We start from the raw sequence: 10381 nt of genomic DNA, 5'->3' as shown, positions 1-10381 counted from the left end.
CCAATAGTGCACGCCTTACATCCTAGCTCTACAGAGGTAGGAGGATCTCGGTGAGGTTTGATGTTAACCTGAGAGTACATGGTGAGTTTCAGGTCAGCCTGAGCTAGAGCGAGACACTACCTCGAAAAAAATTCAGATCAATAGCCATCTCTGAGCTTTTTATTGTGGAAGGAAACCTGAACCCAGCCGAGCGCCATCGGCTGCTTCCGGAGTGCCCGCCAAGTTCAGAAGTAGTCTTGATCAGGCCTCCAGCTGCAAGTGTCTTCAGCTACTTCCGGAAACAATCGCGCTTCAGGGCTCCCGTCCGCCACGTTCTCGCGCGTGCTGGGTTTCCGGACGCACCAGGTTGCCATGAGAACGCTTCCGGCTCCGCCTCATTTTAGGACCGCCGCTCTGGGCCGCGGTTCTCCTAGCTTCAGCCACTTCTCTAGCCCTCGGGAACCGCCGCACTTCGGCAGTTTCCGGAAGCGCTCGGGCGTCCCTCTGCCCTCAGATTCTGCTCTCACATCCCGATTACGCTCGGCAGTTCCCGGAAGCTGGCATGACCCGGGAGTAAACCTCCAAGGTCTCTTATTTGGGACCGAGCTCTTTCGGGTGTTCAGATTCAGCTTCCGTTGAGCCAATCCGCCTGGAGCATGTTCGGCCATTTCCGGACGCGCTCGAGCTCACAGTGCAACGGAGTCCAGCTTCGGAACGAGAGTTCACCCAACCCGTTTCCGCTCGGCTGTTTCCGGACACGCTCGTTTGTCTCGTGGCAAATCGCAGCCTGCTAGTCCCGCGGGAGTATGTTCGGTTCTTTCCGGAACCACTCAGGCGTCTGGCTCCTTACCCTTGGGAGGAGGAGTCATACGCTCGGCCCGAATGTGCTCGGCTATTTCCGCCAGGGGGCGGGCCAGACCGCTCGGAACAGCGGCGGCGGCGGCTGACGCGGGGATTCCGCGGCGGCGGCGACAGCGGTCGCGACGGGGTGAGTTGGGAGCGGCTGGGGTGGCCCGAAGAGCTAGATGTGCGCCTGGAACCGGGGTGCAGGGCCTCGGCGGGCGTTGAGCTGGCTGGTCCCGGCAGAACTCGGATCCCTGGGCGGCCGCACCGCGCGCCCGAGACGAAGCGCGGGGTCCCCGAAGCACGACGCACCCAACCTGGATCGGGGCATCGAGCACTGCCGAGCGGCTCCGTGGGATGCAGTAGGGTCTGGGGTCGAGCCCTTCCTGTGTACTGCGGGGTGCATGCAGGCCCGGGTGCGCGCGTGCGTGAGCACGCAAACCGTGCGTCACTCGGACCCCCCAAGTTCTGCATTCAGGGAGCTCCGAATTTCCCCCACGGCGTGTGCAGACCTGCCCTGCACCCGGGCCGTGTGGGGGTCGGATAGGCCGTTCCCTGCGCAATGCTTCTGGCAGCCTCCTTTTTCCCACCTGTAGAGTGCAAGCCACGGAGGTAGAGGAAGCCCTGCTCTCCACCTACACCCCTCCTTCAGGTCCCCCTAGGACCTAGGGGTAAAATTGTGTGAGCATGTTCTATAGCCACCATGCATTCTTGGCAACCGACTTCTCACCAGCCCAGCCTACTGTCTGCCCAGGGCACCCCTCTGCCCTCTATGAGATAGACATCCACCCCTTAACCCTCGGCGTGGATGCACTCAGGATTGAGCCTGCAGGTTGGAGCGGGGGACCCAGGCAGACACCTAGGGCACGGATGTCACTCTGTCACCTACAGCTAGACACCACCAAGGTGCCTTGCACCTGTCCCCCTACTCCTGGCTCTCCGTCTTACCCTGGCATTTCTAACTACCTCCTGTATTGTTTTTTTCAACCTGTTGAGAACTACAGACTGGAAACACCTCCGAACCCGACCTGTCCCTCCCCTTCAGGGACCTAAGTTTCTTTTGCTTGGACATCCCTCCAGGCCTTGGTTTGTGGAAGTCTTCTTCCTGGTCTCCACTCTTCACTGCTTCCTGCCTTGCTTAACCATTTGGAGCCTTTCTTGGGGTCCTTCCCATGCCCCTCCCCACTGCAGCCTGCTCGCTCTGATGTAACTAGGCACCTTGCCTTTGAATTCGGGTAGATATTCATTTAAGTTGTGCCTTCTCCTGGTCCCCCCCCAAAGAGCTCCTTGTTCTGAGTCTGTTTCTTCATCCCTAACAGGGGTGGTGAAGAGCTTGTTTACTGACAAATTCTTGTGAAGGCAGGCTGATATTGTCCTCATTATACAGATGGGAAAACTGAGGCCTAGAAAGGGGCAAGGGACTGACCCCAAATTCACCTAAAGATTCATTGATCGTAAGCTGGAATTGGGACTGCTTTTGGCAGCCTGGCTGATTTTGCCCCGTCCCTCTCTCTAGGTCAGTGTTCCCAGATGAGCATGGTGGCAGCCTGTGACTTTGGCTTCCTCTGGCACGGCTGGAAGAGCTGGCAACCTCGGGTGACTCCACTTGTGTTGGAGCGATCGTCCTGACCTGACCCAGCCTTCTCATGGAAGACACAGTGGCTGAGTGACTTGGGAGCAAGTCACAGACCCCTCCCGTGGGTCAATGAATGGTGCACACAGTGACAAGTAGCCCTACTTAGGGTCACAGTCATGGAAAGCCAGGCATGAGCGGCCCCTGAGGTCGCCTGTGACTTTCAGAAATACAGGGCTGAGCATCCCAAGTCCAGGTCCCTACACCAGCTCATGGGGCCTCTGGGGCCCTGCGAAGTGACTACACTGTCCTAGACCCTCCCCCGGCAGCCATGGCGGGCGCCGAGGGCTTTCAGTACCGTGCTTTGTACCCATTTCGCCGGGAGCGCCCTGAGGACCTGGAGCTCTTGCCTGGGGATCTGCTGGTGGTGAGCCGGGCAGCCCTGCAGGCTAAGGGCGTGACTGATGGTGCAGAGCGCTGCCCGCACAACCTGGGCTGGGTGCCTGGCTTCAACGAGCGCACTAGGCAGCGAGGACGCTTCCCCGGGACTTACGTGGAGTTCCTAGGACCTGTGTCTCTGGCCCGACCTGGCCCTCGCCCACGAGGGCCCCGTCCACTGCCTGCCAGGCCCCGTGACAGTCCCTCTGAGTCAGGTGAGCAGGGTATTTAGGAAAGGGAATGTGTTCCCCGACCCTCAGTTTCTTCAGCCACTGAAGCGTGACATCTCTCTCAAGAGAGAGCGATGTCAAGGGTTCATTTAGCAGTAGGGGGTGTGGGACACTGCTGTCCAGGGCATAAGTCAGCCATGGACCCAAGGCCAAACCCTACCCCTTGTGAGGCCTACGGGGTAGGCTCAGGAAGACATGAACGCGTGTCAGTGGTGACATACTGCAAGGAGGGAGCCTTATACAGAAGGAACTGGAGGGCCCCAGGCACTGAGCTCAGCAAAGGCCCTGAGGTAGGGATGTCACTGCAGGTTCTGGGACCAGCTAGTTTGCAGAGCCCAGTGAGGAGAGATGTCCCAGGGAGTGGGAAGGCGACTTGAAGGCTGGTGGTGCGTGTTGAGTAGGATGAGAGGGTCCTTCTAGCTTCCCCTGCGGGTTACAGGTAGGGGTCCTTACAGACCCTCTTCTGCTGCTCTGATTTTGCCCAACTTTGAGAACAAAGCAGCCAAACAAAGGTGGGGGTGAGGACCTCAAAGACCCTCAGGCAGATGGGCATGGTGGCACACACCTGTGCCAGCCCTTGGGAGGCCAAGGTAGGAGAATTGTTGCAGGTTCCAGGGCCACATGGCAGGAGACCCTGTGTCAAATAGGTCCCCCAGTGAGGCTGAGGCCTGGGAGGCTGGCTGGCGTGGGCCTCACAGCATCTGGCGTCCCTGGAGCTCAGGCTTGGCTGGGGAGAGCTGCAGGCGGGCCCCATCCGGGCGACCAGCCAGGATTTGCTGCTCCTCCTGGTAACAAGCGCCTCCTCCCTCCCAGACTGGCCCTGGTCCAGCCACCACACACCCCGCCTGGCCCTCCAGCCTTCCAGGGTTGGGGCCGACTCTGAAGCATCTCCAGGCCATTGGCTACCCCCCCACACACACACTGCATCTGCAGGGGAGCTGGTTTCCTCTGAGCCCATACCCTCTTCTCTAAAAGTGGGGTGTTCCATAGCCCATGGGACCTTCATATTTTACCCTAGGGTCTTGGGAAGTTTCGGGGTGCATTTTGTAGTGGGCACCACCCATCTCATCTCCCCTCTTGTTTTTTGGTTTTCCTTGGCGTTTTCCATGCTGCTGGGCTTGGCTCCAGCTTGAGGCACCACCTGGTCCTTCACCTGGGAGGCCCCGCAGGCCCTGGCTTGCCACTGCTGCCTGCCAGGGCGTCGCGCCGAAGGCCAGAGAGCCACTCTGATAGTAGTGGGGCAGGCAGAGCCTTGCAGAGTCAGGATATTTGTACCTGAGGCCCTGCAGAGTAGGAAGCACAGGCTCCCCATGCTGCCTGGGAGAGGTTTTCAGATTAAGAAAGGGAAGCCAGGTGTGGTGCATGCTTGTCATCCCAGCACTAGAGAAGTGGAGGCAGGAGAGTCGCCACAAGTTCAAGTTCAGCCTTGGCTACATTAGCAACATTCTGCTTCAAAAAAAAAGGCGGGGGGCGGGCATGGTGGTGCACACCTTGAATCCCAGCACTTTGGAGGCAGAGGTAGCAGGACATGAGTTTGAGGCCACCCTGAAACTACATAGTGAATTTCAGGTCAGCCGGGATTAGAGTGAAACCCTACCTTGAAAGGGGGGGAGGGTAGAGACTGGAGAGATGGCTCAGCAGTTATGGTGCTTCCTGTAAAGCCTTATGACCTGGGTTTGATTCTCCAGTACCTATGTAAAGCCAGATGCACAAAGTGGTGCATGCATCTGGAGTACATTTGCAGCTGCTAGAGGCCCTGGTGCACCCATGTTCTCTCCCTGTCTCTCTGCTTGCAAATAAAATAAATGTTAAAAGAAAAGGCAGACTGGAGAGATACCTTAGTTGTTAAGGCACTTGCTGGCAAACTCAAAGGACCCAGGTTCAATTCCTTAATACTCATGTAAGATATGCAAGGTGGCTTATGTGTCTGCAGTTCATATGCAGTGGCTAGAGGCTCTGGCATGCCCATTCTCCCTCTATCTGCTCTATCTGCCTCTCTCTCTCAAATAAATAAAATAAGAAAAAGAAAGCGGGGGAGAAAGACTGTGGCCATCTGCCTATAGTTTTCTCTTAAACAAGTCCTGGGCCCAGGGTTGCCCAGCATGCCATGGCAGAGCAGAAACCCACTGTGTGGATTTTTAGTGGCTGCCACAGTTACCACAAGCCACGCAGTATCCAACAATGGAAGTTTCCTTCATCACTTTTCTAGAGGAGTCCACAGTGGTCTCTCATTGCTTATCTCCCAGCTCTGGGAGACTCCAGCCATTGAGTGATGGGGAGATGACACCTCTTTGTTACTGTCCTTTTGTTTTGGGGGACTGAGTCTTGCTATGTAGCCCAGGCTGGCATGGAACTCAAGATCCTCCTGCCTCAGCATTCTGAGTGCTAGGATTTGTTCCAGATGGTGTGAATTCATGATGTTTACCCAGAAAATTGTTTCCCACTAGTTCAGCTCTCCCAACCCTCTGGCCCAAGGTGCTCCGCATGACCTGAGCTAGACCTCGGCTGGGCCTGGAGCTACTAAAGCTAAGATCCGACAGGCCACCAGAGCGTCCAACACTGTCCCTTCCTGCCAGGCCTCACACTCCCGGACCTGCCCGAGCAGTTTTCCCCGCCTGACGCCGCGCCCCCCATCCTGGTGAAACTGGTGGAGACCATCGAGCAAACAGGTGAGGGAGGGCGGCCCACTGTCTTCCGGCTCCAGCCTGCCTGCCCCCTGGTGATGGGCACTCGCTGGGCTGCCTGTGTCTGGGTGCTGTGGGCTTACGTGTTGAGGAGGGAAGATCTTCCTCTCGGCCTCCAGCACGAGGCTGCCCCAGACGACCATTGTTGGGGCGCTCTCCGATATCCCCTCGTCCCCCAGGGCTGGACAGCGACTCCTACAGGCCAGAGCTGCCCGCACCCCGGACAGGTGAGGATTTTGCTTGCTTACCTAGCGCCAGGGACTGGAGACACACCCTACACTGGCCCTGGCGGCCTAGTGCACATCTCCCCTGTCACACCTGCAGACTGGTCCCTGAGTGACGTGGAGCAGTGGGACACCGCCACCTTGTCAGATGCCATTAAGGGCTTCCTGCTGGCTTTGCCCACAGCCCTCGTGACTCCGGAAGCGGCGGTGGAGGTGCACCGGGTGCTGCGGGGTGAGCCTGCCCGCCCGCCCATCAGTCCTTGGGGAGGTCGGGCGCTGCGGGGAGAGGGGGAGGAGGGCGCTGAGAGGGCTGGCGGGGCGGGGGAAAAGGGGGACTCCGCGGCTCACTGGCCTGGGCACTGTGTCCCTCCGCAGAGGCCGCGGGACCTGTGGGGCCGGTGCTCGAACCCCCGACGCTGCCGCTGCACCGTGCGCTCACGCTGCGCTACCTGCTGCAGCACCTGGGCCGCGTGGCCCACCGCGCCCCGGCCCCCGGGCCCGCCATGCGCGCGCTGGCTGCCGTCTTCGGGCCACTGCTGCTGCGGGCGCCGCCAGCATCCCCACCGCCAGGGGGCGCGCCCGACGGGTGAGCGGGCTGATGGGTGGGGCCTGGGGAGGTGGGAGGAGCTTAGGTGGGCATGATCCCATCGGGTTGGGCGGCGCATGTGGAAAGATTGGGCATGGCCACAGCAGAGTGGGTTGGACTTGGGGCAGAGGAGGAAGAGGCTTTGTGGGCGTGGCCAAAGTGGGCTGGGCGGAGCTCCACCTCCTTCCCTCTAGCGCACCCCACCCATTGTTGGTTTCCTGTTCTCTCACTGGTGGCGAGCACCTGTGGAGTGCCTATGCACACACTTCAGCTGCCTGCTCCATTTACCCCAAACTTGCACATACGGACCGAGCACCCGGCCCAGCAGGCCCTACCCACCCTTGACCACACCACCTTCCCCCTAGGAGTGAGCCCGGCCTCGACTTCCCCGTGGTGCTGGTGGAGAGGCTGCTGCAGGAGCATGTGGAAGAGCAGGAGGCTGCTCCCCCAGGTGACCCCAGCTCACCTTGGGTCTCATGGCTGGGTGGCCAGAAATACCAACTCAGGGTCCATCAGGGTCAGTGGGCCCAGTTGCAGTAGGAAACAACCACAGTAAACAGTTGGTGCTTAACTGTGCACTTGCGTTTCTGTCCCCAGCACTGCCACCTAAGCCTTCTAAGGCAAAGCTGGCACCCACAGGGCTTGCCAATGGGGGCAGCCCAGCCTCTCTCCAGGACGCTGAGTGGTACTGGGGGGACATCTCCAGGTAAGGGTACTGGGGTGGGCCAGGGGCCAGCACATTTGGCTCCCCGTGTGGACTCCATGCCTGACTATCTCTCAGGGAGGAAGTGAATGAGAAGCTGCGGGACACACCCGATGGCACCTTCTTGGTCCGCGACGCATCCAGCAAGATCCAAGGGGAATACACACTCACTCTCAGGTGGGGACCACCCAGCCCTCCTCTGCCCACAGGGTGGCCGGGTGTCCCAGCAGGTGCTGACCCTCCATGTCCCCTCGCCCCACCGGCAGGAAGGGCGGGAACAACAAGCTCATCAAAGTCTTCCACCGCGACGGCCACTATGGCTTTTCGGAACCACTCACCTTCTGCTCTGTAGTGGCCCTCATTACGCACTACCGTCACGAGTCGCTGGCCCAATACAACGCCAAGCTGGACACGCGTCTCCTTTACCCCGTGTCTAAGTACCAACAGGTGCCTGCTTGGGCCTGGCTGGGTTGGGCCTGGCTGGGCTGGGCCCAGCTACTCAGGGGCTCCCTTAACCCTGCCTCTGCATCCTTGTGAGACCAGGACCAGGTGGTGAAGGAGGACAGTGTGGACGCGGTGGGCGCTCAGCTCAAGGTCTACCACCAGCAGTACCAAGATAAGAGCCGTGAATACGACCAGCTGTACGAGGAGTACACGCGGACCTCCCAGGTAACCCAAACACCACACAGCGCCCAGGGAGACCCAGGCCCTGACAAAGGCTGTGAATTCCCAGAAGTCCTGTGAGGTCTGACAGCTATGAAGGAAAGGGTTTGAGAAGTGGGGTTTTGAAAGCTGAGTAGGAGTTCATTCAGTTCAGAAAGGTCCAGAAGAATGTAGCCTTGACACGAGGGAGTTTTGTGGCATCTTGGGGGTGGCAGTGATGGTTCCCTTTTCCAGGAGCTGCAGATGAAGCGCACAGCAATTGAAGCCTTCAATGAGACCATCAAGATCTTTGAAGAACAAGGCCAGACGCAAGAGAAGTGTAGCAAGGAGTATGTGGAGCGCTTCAGGCGCGAGGGCAACGAGAAGGAGGTGCAGAGGTGAGGGACGGGCCAGGCTCCACTTGGAAGGGGCAGGTTTTAGTTTGAGTTGGCTTTGAAAGCTGCACAGAAGTTCAACAGAAAGGAACCCGAGGGGTCAGTGTGCAGCCCTAGACGCTGGAAGGAAGCACGCTAGAGCAAAGATGGGTCGTTCCCCCCTCCCCGCCCTCCAGGATCCTGTTGAACTCCGAGCGCCTCAAGTCACGCATCGCAGAAATTCATGAGAGCCGCACGAAGCTGGAGCAGGACCTGCGGGCCCAGGCCTCGGACAACCGCGAAATCGACAAGCGCATGAACAGCCTCAAGCCCGACCTCATGCAGCTGCGCAAGATCCGCGACCAATACCTAGTGTGAGTGCCCAAGCTTTCTCCCCCAGGGGTGCCCCTCTGTGCCTTTGCAGGCCCTGGGGAGACTGAGGAAGGGAAAGGTGACTCGGAAGTGCAAGAGACTGCAAGTCCATCCAGGGGAAATTCCAGTAGCCCCTGGAGGCAGCCTGGATAGTGCCCCAACCCACTGTGTACTCACCTACCTCTTCCTTCTCAGGTGGCTCACCCAGAAAGGCGCCCGGCAGAAGAAGATCAATGAGTGGCTGGGAATCAAAAACGAGACCGAGGAGTGAGTGCAAGGGAGGAAGGAGCGCTTCCCTCGGAGGAGGGTCCCATGGAGAGCGGGCTGTGTTGGATGAATAGGAGTTTGTGGGGCAGCGGCCCTGGCAGATAAGCCACCCCTTTTCCCCCTCCCCATAGTCAATATGCACTGATGGAGGATGAGGAGGACCTCCCCCACCACGAGGAGCGTACGTGGTACGTGGGCAAGATCAACCGCACGCAGGCCGAAGAGATGCTGAGTGGCCAGCGAGATGGAACCTTCCTGATCCGCGAGAGCAGCCAGCGGGGCTGCTATGCCTGCTCCGTGGTGTGAGTGCCAAACCAGGTGTGGGGGGTGGGGGCTTCCAGAAGCGGCTGTACAGCCTCTAGTATGTGCAGGAACAGGGGACCCACGGAGGAACCTGTAGGTCAGGACACTTCTGAGCCCTCGTGCCCCATCTGCAGGGTGGATGGAGACACGAAGCACTGCGTCATCTACCGCACCGCCACTGGCTTCGGATTCGCTGAACCCTACAACCTGTATGCATCACTCAAGGAGCTGGTGCTGCACTACCAGCACGCGTCCCTCGTGCAGCACAATGACGCGCTGCCCGTCACTCTGGCACACCCGGTGCGGGCGCCGGGCCCGGGGCCACCACCGCCACCGCCACCACCACCACCGCCTGCCGCACGTTGAGCCTCCCTCCACCTGTCCTAGTGTCCCCTCCCCTGTCACCACCTCTTGCCCCCTGTGTCCCCATCTCCCTATCCCACGTTTCCTCCCCATCACCACCCTCTGCCCTGCCTCTTGCAGGACCCCTGTCCCTTCCTGGCGGGCACCTGCCATGTTTACAGAGGCCCTGGGCTGCGTGGCCCCAGTCCCAGCGCCACATCTTTTTTAAGCCATAGACCTGGGTTAAGGCAGGAAGGAACTGCGCTGGGCTGCTTCCAAGAATCCGGGTACGGGCAGGCCCGCCCCACGGACCCCCACTTCCCCTCCAAAGGTGGAAGTGAAACCAGCCCTGCGTGGTCACCACTGTGAGACTGCAGCCCAGAACCCAGCCAGAGCCAGCCCTGGCGAGAGGTGTGGGCCCAAGGCTGTTGGGGCCCATTAGCTTAGATGGCACAAGATGAGCCTCCTCCACCATCACGCTGGGTTTTTCTTTTCCCCTAACTGTGTAGTCTCTTTGCTCCTTTCTGGACAAAAGTCCTGGGCTGTCCCACCCGTGGCCCCTCACCTGCACCTGCCCCAGGAGACTGAGTGGTGGGGGTTTTGTACGGTACCGTATTGATACATATATAAAACATTGACCATGGCTGCTGAATGTCTTTGGGAACTGGGGATTCTCTGGTCACAGAACACTTCCCAGTCTGCTTTCTGAGAGGTCTGCCCAGGGTCACACAGCAGGCCAGGAAATCCTGCCCCAACCTAAGTTGGAGCCCCTACTCAGGATAGCTGTGTCCTTCATAGTGTCACCTTCCTGTTACCCACAA

At 59.2% G+C, this 10381-nt stretch overlaps 1 protein-coding gene across 3 annotated transcripts; it reads left to right on the top strand.

Moving 5' to 3' along the window:
* Window positions 1–872: 872 nt before the first annotated feature.
* On the top strand, window positions 873–10203 carry Pik3r2 (phosphoinositide-3-kinase regulatory subunit 2). Of its 3 annotated transcripts, none has more exons than XM_004665935.2 (16): window positions 873–967; window positions 2339–3048; window positions 5640–5732; window positions 5927–5974; window positions 6072–6203; window positions 6347–6557; window positions 6923–7008; window positions 7155–7263; window positions 7339–7437; window positions 7527–7707; window positions 7804–7929; window positions 8158–8300; window positions 8474–8650; window positions 8844–8915; window positions 9047–9217; window positions 9353–10203. In XM_004665935.2, the coding sequence occupies exons 2-16, from the start codon at window positions 2727–2729 to the stop codon at window positions 9582–9584; spliced, it is 2202 nt and encodes a 733-aa protein (XP_004665992.1). In that variant the 5' UTR covers window positions 873–967; window positions 2339–2726; the 3' UTR covers window positions 9585–10203. The 3 variants fall into 3 exon arrangements, with proteins under 3 accessions (XP_004665992.1, XP_045011586.1, XP_045011585.1); XM_045155651.1 differs by lacking the exon at window positions 873–967 and adding an exon at window positions 1164–1184; XM_045155650.1 differs by lacking the exon at window positions 873–967 and adding an exon at window positions 1168–1189.
* Window positions 10204–10381: the final 178 nt, after the last annotated feature.

This window comes from Jaculus jaculus, chromosome 1 (assembly GCF_020740685.1).
Source record: "Jaculus jaculus isolate mJacJac1 chromosome 1, mJacJac1.mat.Y.cur, whole genome shotgun sequence".
NCBI classification, from domain to species: Eukaryota; Metazoa; Chordata; class Mammalia; order Rodentia; family Dipodidae; genus Jaculus; species Jaculus jaculus.
Note: the sequence above shows the minus strand (reverse complement) of the source record. Positions and strands in the feature narration are given on the sequence as shown.

Bases quoted from the DNA above. Each gene is read 5' to 3' on its own strand.
- Pik3r2 (XM_004665935.2), top strand. From the start codon at position 2,727: ATGGCGGGCGCCGAGGGCTTTCAGTACCGTGCTTTGTACCCATTTCGC. The intron at 5,975-6,071 runs GTGAGGATTTTG...TCACACCTGCAG, and splicing joins GCTGCCCGCACCCCGGACAG to ACTGGTCCCTGAGTGACGTG. The intron at 7,009-7,154 runs GTGACCCCAGCT...TTCTGTCCCCAG, and splicing joins GCAGGAGGCTGCTCCCCCAG to CACTGCCACCTAAGCCTTCT.